Source organism: Varanus komodoensis, unplaced genomic scaffold (genome assembly GCF_004798865.1).
Source record: "Varanus komodoensis strain SLA01 unplaced genomic scaffold, ASM479886v1 scaffold1, whole genome shotgun sequence".
Lineage (NCBI taxonomy): Eukaryota > Metazoa > Chordata > Lepidosauria > Squamata > Varanidae > Varanus > Varanus komodoensis.
The window spans coordinates 28,041,946-28,058,330 of record NW_025335268.1 but is presented as its reverse complement, the minus strand read 5'-3'; the positions used below and the strand labels follow the sequence as shown (position 1 = coordinate 28,058,330).

Here is a 16,385-nt window from a genome sequence, read left to right as displayed (position 1 = left end):
CAGCTTCGTAGTGTGACCCTCATTTCTCAGTGTCATATTTCTTCCTTTCTAGGTTCATAAATGTGTGTGGGTGCAAGCCCATTGACCTCATTGCACATTACCTCCGTTGCACACTGAAGAGGTAATTTCTGAAGGCAGGAACGCCTTCTAAACACATAGATTTCCCCTGCAATTTAGAAGCTGGGAGATCAGTATTCGAAAGCATGCAAGGAGCCTCTAGGAGTGAAGGACTTTGAGAGATGCTGTGAGAAGAGACACACAGGAGAGCCTGGGCCAACAGACTGGTCCTTGTTCTCCTCTTAATGCAGTGGTAATCACATATGGCAGAGCATTGAATCTTGGGTCCATTGGCCAAATCTGCCCCACCTGGGGCTCTAATTCAGCTCTCCAGGCTATCCCAAATGGTCTTTCCCCCTTCCCCAGAACTACTCTTTGTCCACAACTGTTGATAATGTGGTAGTTGTCTGGCTTTTCCTCAGTATAGATCTGTTCTTAATGTCTGAAATGCTGCTCTGAGCCTTAGTTACTGTTAGTAAGAAATTTAAGCTAAAATGTGGTGGCACTTTTGTTTCTGTCATTGGTTCTTCCCCTTTTCCCTTCTCCCCTGCCCAGCTTGGTTTTGGATTTCCAAGAGCTTTTCTGATCCTGAGGCTGAAGGAAGTTCTGCACACATGACACATGAGGAGAACCACCGAAAATGACTTTTAACTTATGCCAGTCTAGATATGAGATGGCAAGTTTCATGATCATGATCTCCTACATTTGCAACTATACACACACACACACACACATATATACATATACACACATACATACACACACACACACACACACACACACACATATATATAATTTTTATTATTATTGGAAGGCATGAACACAGTGAACATCAGGACAATAGTAGTGAGGGATGGCATGTTAATCCTTTCCCCTGTATCATTTTTCAATTAAATTCCATCATTGCCAGCAATGTTAAGGAAAACATACAGGTGCTATATCAAAGTTATTTCATCTGAAGTTAGCAAAAATTGATCCACCTTTGTAAATGTGTTATAGAATAAGAAATAAGAACAAGGAAAGTGACTTTTTATTTTGACAGTAAAAATGATGGAAGTCCTCTTAGTACTATTTGTGAGATGGTATGTTGAGATAGAGATAATATGCTGGGCCAGCCAGAATTTAGTATTTTTCTACTGATACCTTGTGAGGCATCTTGCTTGCTTGCTGGCTTGCTTGCAATCAGCTTGACTTGTTGGTGCTGCTTCTCATGAAGAACATCGTCCAGGCATTTGGCCTTGCTTTCAATCACCACTGCAACTTAGCCCTAAATTTGAAACAATGAAAGCGTGTGCCTTTTAACAAGGCAACATCCACAGTATTTCCCATTGCTGTGTTTAATTGGTGTGATACCTTTTACATGTGCTACCAGAGGTGCTTTCATTATATAGATACATCTTGATGCATGTTGTACATCATGCTATGTATGTGCAAATTCACCCCAAATTTAGACAGACATGATCTGATTAAAATTTGATTACAAAATTAGCTAAAGTTCTTGTATGATGCTTCTTTTCACTAAATTGTTGTTAATCCTTTTAATTGAATCCGGTCACCAATAAATGAGGTACCAAAATCATTAGGCAGCAAGAGCTACAGATTTTAATTTTGCTAGCTATACATCACAGGAATCCCTTAATTCAACTTGTGCCTTCTAATTATCTTATTATCAGTAATTATTAAATTAAACTTGAACACATGAGAATTTGATGAGATGATTTTTCCTCAATGAAAATGCAACATACACAAACTTATTAGATGAAGACTGTGCTCTAAAAAGAAGCATAAAAGTGTCAGCAAATGCATAAAACAAATAAGCAAATGTGTATAGCATCGTGCCATATCAGCTCTAACACTGGAGGAGGTGGGTTTCTGTGCCTCTCTGTGCACTGAGGGCAGTTAAATCCAATTCTTTTGGCTCAAGAGTGTTTTGTGCTTGGAACTGCCTCATCTGATGATTCCAGCATCACATGATGACATCACTTGATGACTATGGGCCCACTGATAACTCCTGGATGCCGCACTGCAGTAACATCTCTGTTGGGCACATACGTTGCTTGCCTGCCTACCTGCTTTGTCTTAGAGATGGGAGAGCCAGTGATGGACACACTTGCTGACATTCTCTCCATTCTTCCAAATGAAGTTGAGTTTGGCTTGCTCCCCTTTTAGCTTTTGACCTGTTTTTTTCATTCCCTCAGGTGGGAAAAGTGTAGGCTTCCCACTGGCTTCCTCTGCTAAGAAACAGAGATGAGCACTGCCCCCTAGAGTTGGACATGATTGGACTTAATGTCATGCGGAAACTTTTTCCTTAAAAAGAGTATTCAGAGTAAAAGCATATTAAATGTGTATTTCAGAGTGTGATCTTCTCAAACTACCCCCAGATTTTTCAGTTGTGTTAAGTGCAGAAATGTGTGATTATTTTTTTAAAGTGTTCTCATTTCTGTTTGCGTTCAGAGTTGCAAGCAGGGCAACCTGTAGTGATCCACAAACTAAATACCAACAGTTCTTTCATATCAGCTTTCTTCACCTAAAAATGTGCATAGTCATAAAGACGGATAAGGATAAAACTAGATGTGATGTAAGTCATAGAGCTGACGATCGTGTGGACCTTTTTTTAAAGGAAGCCTTCACCCATCCACCCCCTCCCTCATGATCCTAGTCTGGTTTAACACCAGCTGCAATTGTATCAGGAAGAGCATTTACTGTTTATTATATTTCTGTTTATTATATTTCTGTACTCCTTTAGCCAAAGTTCTCCTGGCAGTTTACAATGGGCACCTTTTTCCTGATGCAAAGAGCTGCCACGGGAAAGGCTGGTGCTGATCAGGAAAGTCATGGCAGCTCGTTGTTAAGGCCTCTCTCCCTGCATCTGGTTTGGCCCTGGGCTTGATTGAAATCAATGGCGTTAAGTATGTCATGACTTAGCCTTCCAGCAGTGTCACGTCACAATGAACTGCTTTCAGCAGTGTCAGTTTACACATTCAGATCCCAGTCCTCCAGTGGGCAGTAATCAAGAATTTGAGAAATCAAATTACGTATGTGTGAATCAGGCTTTAATATGTTTCACAGCAGATGCTTAAAAATGTGATCTTGGCTCGCATAATAGACTGGTTCACTGAAGCCATGGTGGCTTGCTTTAATCAGTGGCATGTGTCAGGCTCTGTTACCCTAATTACAACAGACACACATTATTTGAGGGTTGTTTCCCCCACAAACAAACCATGTCACACAGACTCAGAAGACATGACAAGCCACACCTTACTGGGTCATTAGGGAAATAGCAGCCTTAATTTGATCATGCAAACCAGGTCACAGGCTGCTGTAAATCTGAATGCTGCATTTCCCCAGTTTCCCTTTGTTTCACTAAGAATATTTTGCCTTTTCACAATTTGAATCGGGATTAAATAGTGCTAGAAGTTCTGCTGAACTCCTGGCTAGGAAGGTATAGAATCTGTACTGCTCCATCTGCATTTCATGGATTGTCAGGCACCATCTGTTCATTTTGTGCAAATTTGTACTTGTGCAAATTTACACCTTTGAAAATGTGTGAATGCCCACCACCACACACATTTTCATGCTTTAGCCTGCATATCTTTTAAAACTTTTTTCATATTTTCTAATGGCTACCTTTGTGTAAAATTATAGAAAGTAAAAGCCTGTAAATCTGCAGAATCTGTGTGTCTTGGGAAAAGGTAGTCCACTGTGAATCCCTGCTTTTGATCTCTCCAGTATTACCTGCATTTGACCCTGCCTGGAAGACTGATGCACCTTTTGAATTCCCTTTTTCTCTTGGCCAGCTTGGCTTCCAAACTGATTGAAGAGCACAGATTTCTGACTGGCAGAGGCTGAAACGGCAGTTTTGGCTGTGTTGTGACACAGAGCTCAAATGAATTATCCAAAGCCCTTGACTCTGGCAACTCTTTTCTTAATGGTGTTTTTGATATTGAATTTATTTTCTAGTATGCCAAGTTTAACAATGGTACATATGCTGATGCATAGAATAATTGATAGTCAAATGAAATAGGAAGGTACATAAAGTTGTTCCTAAATTTAGGAATGTGGTTACTGGAATAAATGAATGAATGACTTCACAGGAAAGTGAGTATTCAAGTGTTCAGTGACATTGAAACCCAGGCACTCTCCTTAGTTTGAACTTCGTGAGAGGAACCCAAATGGTTGATGTTCTAGCCTTCTTTACCCCATTTCCCTAACTATGTGTGGGTGTAAAGGCTGGACAGTGAAGAAAGCTGATGGACGGGGGTGGCGGTGCGGGGGGAGAGATCCATTCACACATGGTGCTGGAAGAGAGCTTTGCAAATATGCTCAGCTGAAAGAAAGATGAACAAGTGTGTCCTAGCTCAAATCAAGCCAGAACTTTCCCTGGAACCAAAGCTGACAAAATTGAAGCCATTGTACTTCATGAGAGGGCAAGACTCACTGGAGAAGATGCTAGGGAAAGTCGAAGGCTAAAGGGAAGAAGACCACCACCGATGAGACGGATCAATTTTGAAAAGGAAGTCACAGCTTTAAGTTTTCAGGAGCTGAGTAGGGGCTGTAAAAGACAAGACATTTTGGAGGGTGTTCATTCGTAGTCACCGTAAGTCAGAGACAACTTGATGGCATGCAAGAACAACAACCTCCCTGTTTTCTAAAACGTTTGTGAGAATCATCCCAGCTATTCTCAAATAGGTGGTTTGATGATTGGCTGTAACATTAGGGCCCACCTCAGTGTGACAGCTGCACACCCATCAGGCCAAATCATATCATGCATAAAATGAGAAATGGGATCAAAATCTAGGTGAGGTGGGCTGAAACCACCCTTCCCTGTAGTGCTGCTCCCTAAGTGCTTTTCTCACTACCAACCTTCTTTCCAGTATTGAAACTCAGCTGAGGAGAACAGCAACTGGGAGAGGATTATAAAGACTGTGGGGAAGTAACTTGGAAGTGAAGGAAGGATTTATTACCTCAGCTGCATGCCATAATGATGAATTGCTCCAACAATCGGACCACAAGAAAAGGGCCCTCCTTCTGTATTGCTGAAAAGGAGGCTGCATCACCAAAAAGGGGACATGGATTTCCATAAAATCCAGGAATGCTGATTTATAGGTATAGATATATGTTTAGAAATCATGACTAACAGCTTTGCAGCAACTGCCATTGATAGACTTTTCCTCCATGAATTTCCCCAGTCCCCTTTAAAAGCCATGCTAATTTATGGACATCACTACATCTTGTGGAGGTCAGTTCCATAGTTTAGCTATGTACTGTATGAAGAAGTATGTCTTGTCATCTGTTCTGAATATCCCACCCATGGCTTCTTAGGATAACCCTGGATTCTTGTATTATGAAACGGGAGAGAATGTCCACTTTCTGTACATCACATGTAATACTGTAAGCCTGTATCATGTCTCCCCTCACTTGCCTTTTCTCAAAGCTAAATGATCTTATCAGTTGTCACGTTGACGCATAGGAGTTACTGCACTCCCTTGAGCATTTGAGTCATACTTTTCTACACTTTTTCCAACTCTACTATATCCTTTTTTAGGTATGGTGACCAGAAGCATACACAGTATTCTACGTGAAGCCACACAGGGGAGTATTTATTTATTTATTTTATTAAAACATTTCTATGCCACCCCTTGCCGAAGCCTCGGGGCGGCTTACAACTTAATAAAATAGAAGAAAATACAAGAATAACAATATAAAATTAACAATATAAAATAAATAACAATGTAAAAGAAGTCGCCCTGGCCAGATAAATAAGCAAATATTGTTAACAATTAAAATGACGCTTAAATAAAAAGGTCTTCACCTGGCGCTGAAAAACAAATAACGATGGCGCCAGGCAGACCTGCAATATAATATATATTCAGTTTCTTTCCTAATTATGTCTAATATGGCGTTTGCCTTTTTCACAGCAGCTGACCTTTCATCAAGCAGTCCACCGCAACTTTAAGACTCTTTCTTGATCGATCACCATTCACTCAGATCCCATCGGTTTATACTGATTTGGGTTTTTGAAGTTTGGATTTTCTGCCCAACATGCATTACTTGACACGTGCCAACACTGAATCACATTTTGTCATTTTGACGCCCATTCTCCCAGTTTGGAGAAACCTTTTTGTTTTGAACACCCTGAATCATTTGGTGTCATCAGCAGTTTTGCCCATTTCACTGCTTGTTCCTAATTGCAGAACAGAATAGGTTGAAAAGCACTGGTCCTAATGCAGATCTCTGTGGGACCCCACTGCTTAAATGCCTCCATTGGGACAATTTGCCATTTATCCCCAGAATCTTTAACCTGTTACAGATCTCTGTACCCAGCACAGATGGTATGTTAAAGTACCTGGCCTGTAATTTTCCTGATGCCCCTTGTATCCCTTTTAAAAATTAGTGTAAGATCAACCACAGATACAGAAGCTAATGTTACATACAGATCACATAATTTTGAGGGGGGGAAAAGGCCAGAAACTTCATATTTGAGAGGTTTTTTAAGAACTCTGGGATGGATTACCATCTGGGTCCAGTGACTTTCAGTTGCCTTCCTCTCATGTTTATACCAAGGAGCTCATATACCAGTATATGCATGTATATACCAAAGTTAAGCTCATCTTTTGTTACCACTATTTCCCTCAGACTCCCTTCCTAAAACATTAGGCACAGGTACCTGCCCTGTATCTACTGCATCAAAGACATGAAAAGAAGCCATTCAATTTCTGCATAATCTCATTTTTCTTTAGTGTCCCTTTCACTCCATTATTATCCAAAGCTCCTCACCCACGTCTTGGTAACACGAAGAGCTATCTTGTCTTGCCAGGCTTGTCACATCTTGTTTAGCCCTAAGACGCTTCTGAACGCAGAAGCCCTTGGAAAGTTTCTTTCTCTTATAGTTATTGGCAACTTAATGTTATTCAGTATGAGAAGAAAGGAGTTGGTTGGGATAGTTAGCCTTGCCTCTGCGTTAATATGCTATAGAATATCAAACAGAATTTGCACAGAATTGCCCCTCACACAAGTCTCCCCCTCCTTTTTATTTTAATCATATCTGTGTGTTTGCCAATGCACTTCCAGATGCTGATGTGAATCTTTGATGGATCATTAAGGGCTTGTGTGAGGATGCTGGGGATAAGCTATCATATAATTTTATTTGGTGCTGTGAGCCACCCCGAGGCTTCGGCAAGGGGCGGCATAGAAATGTTTTAATAAATAAATAAATAAATAACAATATTCACACCTCTGGAGGAAGGCATCATCCTTTGATATTGCAATCCCAATTATGTTGAATTTTTAGGCCATAAACCTCACTCCAGTGTTACAGTTAATAATGTAAGTTTCCAGACAGCTGCTGCACTGAGTGTGAAGATGTACTGTACACAATTATTGGTGGGAGACTTAATTGACATTGCCAGGTTTTAGGACAGGCATACAAATACATTGTGGTCTGCTCCACTGGCTGAGCAGATAAGATTATAGTAATCAGCTAGATAAAATATGCCAGCTTTCCCCAATTTGGTCCCCACAAGATATGTTGGATTGCAGCTTCTAGCATCTTCGAACTGGCTGTGGTTTGAACATGGCCATTCCCGGCCACTACTAGAAGATTGGGACTCGGGCAGCCTCACCTTTGACCAATGTGTTTCAACAGTAAGGCTTTCTCCCAGTGCTGGATGCATTTATTTTTATATATTTCTGTACTGGACTTCAACCAACAGCTTCAGATGTTCCGGCTGTTGGCTCCAAGATAAGCAAGATTTTTTAAAAGTAATAAATATATATCCATTTGTTTCTACACATTTTTCCTCTGTGGATGCTAATCTCATTTTGTGTGATAATTGCAATGTTGAGTCCTGTTGCAATGCACTGAAGAAGTTAGTTGCCATGAAAGATGTTTACCAAAACAAATCCATGTTTTGAATAAGTAACCTTTGTTTTTTAAAAGGTCATTTGATGCTTTCATGCTGTTGGTTTCTGGAGAAGCAGAATATGGCTGGCAATACCCACCATGAACTCAGCCAAAGATTAACATTCTGGAGGGAATTAAAATTACCAAACTGATGTTCTCAAGAGGGAGCAAGTTCATTATAGGCAAGCTGTTCTTTGCCACACTTTGAAGCCTAGAAATTCATCAGTGCTAAAAGAAAATGTTTTCACTAATGATAATTAATTGGAGCAAGAAGGACTAAGTAAAGACAGTGGATATCTCCCCAGATCTGAGGCAATTGTAATGGTTATACTGGAGACAGTGAAGTAGACCATACAGACTTCTGCATTTTTCCAATATGTGTGTCCATGTGCATTTGCACAATATGTATGTATATATGTAATGCATGTTAATAAATGTATATGTAACCATCTATATAGAACGGACATCAACCCTTGAAAAGGTTTAGTTTAAAATGCATTGGGATAATCTGTAGTGTTTGAATAATACTTTTTCTATATATTGGGTTGGACCCAGATTTAGTTATGCTTCAAATAGACCCACTGAAATCAGTGGAACAAGTCATATTGATTGTGGTGGATTTGCTGTAAGCATGAGTACGTCTGGATCCAGCCATTTGATCACAATCTTTCTTTGCTGCCTGGGTATTTCAGGTGGCATTTGGCTCTCCAGTACAGGGGAGAAAAGAGGAAACAGGGAGAAATCCTTATGTAATAACATCTGGAGACTGATGTTTCCCCAAGGTGCTCAGAGTTGTCAGAGTTCTGTGTGGAGTTACCCATGTCACTTCATAGTGATTCAGTGAGGTGCATTCGGCCAGTGGCTTCTCATAACATTTTCAGCTTTATGAAGATAAGTCGAAGTCCAACACTCAGGCCATTCTCCCATGTTTGCCTCAGAGGTATTTAAAACACAGCTTCTGCCAAGGAACAAATAATTCTTACCTTGTCATGATTGTAGGTACTCCATGAACCTCTGATCGATGAAGATCCAGTTTTTATTGCCACCTGCACAGAGCGAGAGTTGCGCAAGAGGAAAAAGCGGAAATTCAGTCTCTGGGTTCGTCAGTGCTCATCCACTGGTTTCATATGCCAGGTAAGAGCCAGTGGAATTGCTGTAAACCCAGTTTCAAGCTTCTGGATAGAGAATATGGGCTTTGGGGACACTTTTCAACAGGTTATAACAGGGAGCCAGCATCTTTCCTGTACAGTAAAAGACTTTGGTCACAAGTCCATGCTTTCACAAAACTTTCCCAAGATCTTTAGTGGGAAGGAAAATATTTAATATGCCTTTCCTAGCAGCAACTTCCTGCATGAACCAGTTAGAAATCTCACTCATGACAATGATAACAAATAGTCCTTATATAGTTCATCTCCAGCTGACTCCGCCAGTCTTCTCTCAAGCAAAAACCTAATAAATGATGAGTTATACTTTCTTATACCCCCTGATTCAATGAATTAGGCCAAGGGACATAGCAAGTTAAGAACTCCAGCAGCAAATGTCATTTTTAAGCAAAAGTGTCAAGACCTTAAGAATGAGACCTATAAGACTTCTGTTTCCAGCAAGCCTTTCTTGCTACCTGTTCCTCCCATTCACATGGGTAAGTTTCTTTAGGAAGAGAAAGGGAACTGGCGGGAAGGGCTCTGACAGTGCTGATACTGAAACCATTACACTCTGGGTGCAAATTTCAAAGAAGATTGCACTTGGCTTGTAATCTGAAGTGGGAAACACATATCTTACCATCCTCATCAGTTTTTATGCTAACATTATGCCCCTTCCCACTAGCATGAGAAGTAGCCGTATCTCCAACTCTTTCATCACAGTTTCTGTCTTTATCCATTAAAAGAACATCATGGGACCAGGGTATGATAAGTAAGCCAGGTTGCTTACCTGTAACTATATTCTTCAAGTGGTCGTCTGTGCATCATGCATATGGGCTTTGGACCTGCACAGATCCTATTGTTGGGAAGCTTCTGTAGCTAAATGTTCGATTGGGCAGGAGCCCTTCCCCATCCTGTTGCTTTCACCTCAGTTCCTAGGGAGACTGTCATGGCTTTCTAGATCCAGGGGAGGAAAGAGGGCCCCAGTGCAGTCCAGCCCCAAGCATCCATGGAGAATAAGGAGGCAATCTTGAAGAAACAACAGTAGAGTTGAAGGGTGGGTTGTGTGAAAGCACAGATGACCACTCAAAGAATGACAGTTACAGGTAAGCAACCTGCCTTTCTTTTTTGTGGTCTCTGTGCATCACATGTGTGGGGAACTAGCTAGCTTATCCTGTGAAGGATGGAGAGATGTTGTTGTCAATGTAGAATGGAGGAGAGGATTGTCCTGCCAAAGGCTCACTCTGCCCTTGCACGGCTGCCCAACCTGTAGTGTCTGACAAATGTCAAGGGCATGGACCACATGGCTACTCTGCAGCTGTCTTGCAGAAGTACTGTCTTTGTGGAAGTTAAGGTATGGGCAGGGGGTCCTGCCCAGAGGGCACAGAGCTCACTGGTGTGACAGGCCAATGTAATGACCACTTGAAAGGCCACCTTCCAAGATTGGAGGCCCAGGTTGGTTGCGGCCAAGGCCCCTCTCTGCTGGCCAGAGCCTCTCTTTGCTGACTGCAGAGAGGGGCTCCACAACATTGTCTCTTCCACTTGACTCTGCATCCTGGCATGGAGCCTGTAACACTATCAACAGGCTCCATGCCAGGATGCAGAGTCAAGTGGAGGAGACAATGTTGTGAAGCCCCTCTCTGCAGTCAGCATACTAGAGTGTTGCAAAAAGAGGTGCCCCCTCAATGGATGGGTGAAAGGAGGAGATGACTGCCAGATATACATGGATTGAGGAAAGGCTGAGGCTGTCCTGGAAGTGAGGGTGCAGAAAGTGCAGGGTTTGTTCAATGGTGGACCTTTGTGAGTCAAAACCTTCTTGGTGTGTGAAGGCTGTGGAGGCATTCCATTTTGCCAAGTAGGATTTTCTTATGAACAGTTTGAGAGCTGGGTCCAGTATGGATGACACCTCGGGTGGCAAGGTCACTCCTCCCAATACCAGGGGATGATTCTCCAGGCCATGAGGCATAGAGTTCCAACATCTGGATGAAGGACTTGGCCCCAGTGATATTAGGACCTGGGAGTGAGAGAGGTGTTCCCCTGGGAACGTTGAAGGAGTCGAGTGAACCACATTTGTCTTGGCCACCAGCAGGTGATGAGGACACAGTCCGTCTTGTCCTTCTGGATTTTGGAGATCACCTTGGTGATCAACAGGAATGGCAGGAAGATGTGGAGCAGAGTCCCAATCCATTTGAGGAAGAAGGCATCCCCCAGGGAGCTAGTATCCTGCCTCACCCTGGAGCAGAACTGGGGGCATGTAGTGCTGTGGGCTGTGGCAAAAAGGTCCACTGGTGGTATCCCCCACCTGTTGTGGAGGACCATTTTGTTCATGTGAGTCCAGACTTGCATGGCTGAGGGCTTCTGCCAGAACATGGTTCTTCCCTGCTGTTAGTCACCATGATTGTGATGTCTTTGGTGATGCACCATTCCCAGATGGTTATGGCCAGTTTGGTGAGTGCCATGGACTGTGCCTCCCCGCTTGCTGATATAATACTTCATGGTCATGTTGTCCACATGTGCTGGCCATGTAAGGAGGTCTGGAAGAAGATTAATGCCTTGTGGACAGTCAGCATTTCTGATTAATGTGGAGTTTGGAAGCCATCTTTTTGTAGTCTTCCTGGCCACATGATTGCCCAGCAAATGGTCTCGTCATAGACATAGAAGGACAACCCCACCCTTTCCTGGAAGAGTCAGCCCCCTGGAGGGTCTTCTTCCTCAACAAAGTCTCTTGCTGGTTGGCCTGGTGTTTCTGGGTGTGTTTTGTGAAGCCTGGCAATGAGTACAGGCCTCTGTGACGTGTCCCTCACCAAGACCCAGGAGGCAAAGGGGATGCCCATCTGATGGGGGCATCTTGCTCCTGCAGTAAGTACGGTTGTGGAAAGCCATCATGCAGAAGAGAAAGGTGGGAAAATGGGGAAGAAGACGATATGTACAGGGCACTCGGGGAAAGGTGTGAGGAGTGGTAGACAGTAAAGTGGATAAGATATATGTAGATTTTTAAAATAAAGAATGCAAAAAGGGAGGATTGTTGAAGGAACAAAGAGAGGTTTGTGGTGAGCAAGAGAGGGGAGGACATACCCGAGAAAAACATAAGAAAGAGTACTGAGTACTAGGGTGGCAGAGAGAAAAGTGATTCCTGATCAAGGAGCAGCTGCGGTTGAAAACAAGCAGAGGCTCCTGCCCATCCTCATAGTTCCCGGGAACAGGAAGGGGACAGACCCCCACCCAATTGAACACTTAGCTGTAGAAGCTTTCCTAAAACAGGCCCTGTGCAAACACAAAGCCCATGTGTGTGACACACAAAGACCTCTCGAAGAACAGGCTTTCAGTTGACCTGCATGGACCTTGGCATTGAAGGAGAACAGGTATAGATCAGACATGAGATCTGTTCAGAATATAGACTTGCTGGAAAAGTTCCAGATATACAGAGCTCTAAATATAATCATTTTCTGCCCTCCGTCCATCTCCATTAACATACATCTTCAAACTGTCAGAGTCAATGAAAATGGATGACATTCAGCGCATCACGGGATCAAGCTCAACAGCTTGAGTAAAATAATGAAATTGACACTCAGGTTTGACTTGCATCCAAATAATTTTCAAAACAATCTCCAGAGCCTTCGTCTATGCACATCTTGACAGCTCTGTCTTCCTATTTGAAAGGGTCAGGTGGAAAAGGCTTCTGAAAAAGTTGTGAAAATGAACACTTCAGAGTGTGAACCCATCAATATCACAGCTGCAAAAACAGATGTGAGATTTCCCCACTTCCCATCCCAGTAACTGTAGACTTAAATACTGCCTTCAGTTTTATGTTGACGACCTCCCGAGTGCATTTATACAAAGGCCACATGGAAGTCAACCACTTATTTGCAGAATGCCTGCTGCTCTGTGAAGGAGGAAAACAATAATTTGCTCAATGTACCAAAAAGAGGCTGTAGTTGAATCTAAGTATTGGGTTCCTACAAAGAGATAATTGAGCTAAATGAGAAGAAAGGTAGTCTCTCTGCCACTATCTGTGTGAGGGAATAATCCCAACAGAACAATTGCTACTGATGCAGGCTGGGATCCAAAGAGCTGCCTCTGGTTTGCCCAAGGGCTTGGGCATTCCCAGTGGAATTTAGCCACTTCCTATTCAATGAACTAGGAGAGTCTCCTATTTTACTGAATAGGAGACTCTCCATGTCATATCAAAAGCATTTTGACACCTATTATGTAGGAGGAGGATCCTACCTGTCAAGAAGTCAGGTATCCCATGCAAGTATAGGAATCTGTTATTCCAGGATTGGACCAAGATTTAATCCTACTTAGAGCAGACCCACTGAACTCAGGAAATCAGGTACAAGTGTTGAATTGGGTTCAGTGACAGCCAAAATCTTGATTATACAGTAGCTTCAATAATAGTCCTTTTCTGTTGTGCACTCGGTATTAAAATTTGCAAAGGATTTATTATGGTATGCCAAACAGATGCAAATTTTAAGAAATACTTGATAGTGAGCAAGGGATCTCTGATGGAGCTCTTGCATGAATCAATCGTCCTAATCAAACTTCATTTCTGACCTGAATACATCTGGCAGCCACATATTTGGTACCATGTGAGGATCAGTTCTTAAAAACAGATCAAGCTGGATGTGACATCCAGCCTTTGCTGCTGTTGTCCTGAAGAAAACCTATCTTTTGAAGGTGGTGCCTGCACCAGAAATTCGCCCAGCAGCAGAAATTCTGTTTCTTACCACTATAGCACAGAAAATTCAGTTGAGAAGCAGAATCAGCCACAGGCCTGAGTATCAGTAAGGAAGACAGTTTCAAGAAGGTTGGAGTAGGAACAGAAAGAAACAAGTAGGTAAGTATTGTAGGAAAAGGAAAGGGAGGCAGTGAGATCAGAGAATGGATGACTGGGCACCTAGGCAGACTGAGAAACAGAAACCCAAGCAAGCCAAAATCAGGTTATTGCCCACACAGAGACCCACACAAAACCTAGAAGGATTTATAGCCAGACCAGACCGGGAAAAATCAGGGAGTTGCCTTGGGAAATGACAGCAAAGGACCCTGGGAGTAGCTCTGCCTCCTTTTCCTCCACTCTGTAGCCTCACCACAAAAAGAATCACAGCATGGACCAGAACACTCTTGCCTTGATTCCCTGGCAGGAATTACAGCATGTGGATGAACCAAATGTTCATCCTTTAGTCAAGTTCGCTCTCCTGACTGAAGCATTTCAAGTGCCCAAACTCTCTTTGTAAGCTGCCCAACAACAGAATTGCTACAGTTGCTTAAAGGAACAAGTTGCATGCTGGAATTGCTGTTGCAGCCAGGAAACATACTACTTTGGCATTTAAAATGACAGTTTCCTGTCCTGTCCTGTCCTTGGTGGGCAAGGGTAAAGAATGGTTTATTCATTTTCTAGCCTGTTATACTTTTAAATGTTTGATAATTGTCCTTCCTTAATCTTATTTTACCCGAGTTAAACATATTCCATTTAATTCCGCTTATCCTTGTAGGGTTGCCCTTTATGAACTCTGCAACTCATCTCTGAATCTGTTCCAACTTATCAATCAGTAGAGGCCCTAGTACAGGGGAAGTAACTTCCAAATGAGACACTAAAATAATGGCCAGGTGGGTGCCAATGCACTTTAACAGGCACTTGGTATCTCCAATTTAATTAAGCCCCAGATGTGGGAGCGAAGCATCTCACTCTTGCTGCAGTGCAGTCCCGCCAATCCAATGCCAGCTTTCTTGATGATCTCGGCAGTGCTGAGTGCTAACTTGAAAAAGTGCAAACTTTTTGCGTCTTGCCAGGAGTCCTGTTTCTGGAGACTTGAGATTGTCTCCATTGATACAATCACAAGAGGCCCTTACAGCTGTGTGTGTGTGTGAGAGAGAGAGAGAGAAAGAGAGAGGGGGGTCCTGAATGTCACGTTTTTCTTTCCTTTCTCCCTCCTCTTCCCTGTAACTCTTTTTACATGAAATGTAAAATCTTTATAATTCTGAGGCAAGCTAAAGTCAAAAGTGCACAGACTGGAAAGGTGCTACATCAAAACTGGGATGACTTTGGCTGTCCTCCCATCATGAATAAGCTTACTTGGTCTCTCATTAAGTCCTAATTGATTTACTTGTTCTGCTTTGAGAGAGTACCATATCAGCCTGGGGTGACTTTTCTTTTCAAGGACAAGGTTGCAGGAGTGTTAACCATCTCTCTCTTCATGAAGCATCAGAGAACCATTTGTTCCCCATCATATAGAGGGAAGTATTTCTGTTTAACCCTAAAACAGAGTTTTGTAAAAATATAAATTTGTGGAATTGAAGTCAGAACAGTTGCATCATCTCATCTGTGTTTCATGAATGGAAAAGGCTTCTTTCTGCCACGGCCTGCTTTCAGTTGGTGTCACTCTTCTAAATAACACTTGCAGATTTGCAGATTGCTTTGCTTGAGCATCGGAGAAATTTGTTCCAAGTATTAATTAAACCATGGCTCAAAGTATATCCATTCATGAGGGGCATGTGGGAAAGCTTCCTTGTCAAGCATGGGCCAAGGCATCGATTTGTGCACGGATTATTACTATTATTATAGAGAAATCAGTAATATCTGTGAAAATTGGCTTTAAAAATGCAACCAAAGGCAGTGCTGCTTTCCTGGAAGCTGTTTTGTGTGGGTCAGGTTTGGGCCGGGCAAGTGCTGCATGGCATAATGACTGTAGTGATATCAGGAATTTGTGAATCTCCAGATGTTTTGATCCTAACCTACCCCATTGCCTTTGCTGGCCAGGGCTGATGGGATTTGCAATCCAACATCTGGTAGGCCACATGTTCCCTATCGCTGAGTTAGACCATGCAAAACAGTAATACCAAACAAGAATCTAGTGGCTTGGAACAGTCCCTTGGTCAATTAAAACCCAATCAAGCCTACTCTATAGGTTTGGTATTGTGCAGATTCTCTGGTTCAAACCCAGTCTAATACTTTCCTTCTTAAAACCAGCATCGGTATGAAAGCATTGTGAAACTGCTATTGCTTCATCAGCTTCTATACTTTTATGGCTCTTGAACATACATCATAAACTCATGTTGAATCTAGTAAGCCACAGGAAAACCTCAAATATAAGAGAGGTTGTGGAGCTGCTGCATCTAATTATACAGGGACATGGCATGTGGGAGAGGGGGAAGAGACTGTTGTTTTGTTCTGGGGAAATGTTGCAAGCACAGGATACCTATGAGATGTGCCGCAGCTCAAACAGCACTTTGAAATCCTAAATATTTATGGATTTGTTGATTCATTTCCCTTTCTGCTAAGCAATAGT

At 42.4% G+C, this 16,385-nt stretch overlaps 1 protein-coding gene across 2 annotated transcripts in view; it reads left to right on the top strand.

The window, feature by feature from the left end:
* Nucleotides 1-16,385, top strand: part of PGBD5 (piggyBac transposable element derived 5) — a 79,088-nt gene that overhangs the window by 39,900 nt on the left and 22,803 nt on the right. For both annotated transcript variants that reach the window (XM_044420693.1, XM_044420702.1), the window contains exon 3: nucleotides 8,960-9,094. In XM_044420693.1, coding sequence (XP_044276628.1) covers nucleotides 8,960-9,094 — 135 coding nt within the window. The remainder of the gene's footprint in view (nucleotides 1-8,959; nucleotides 9,095-16,385) is intronic.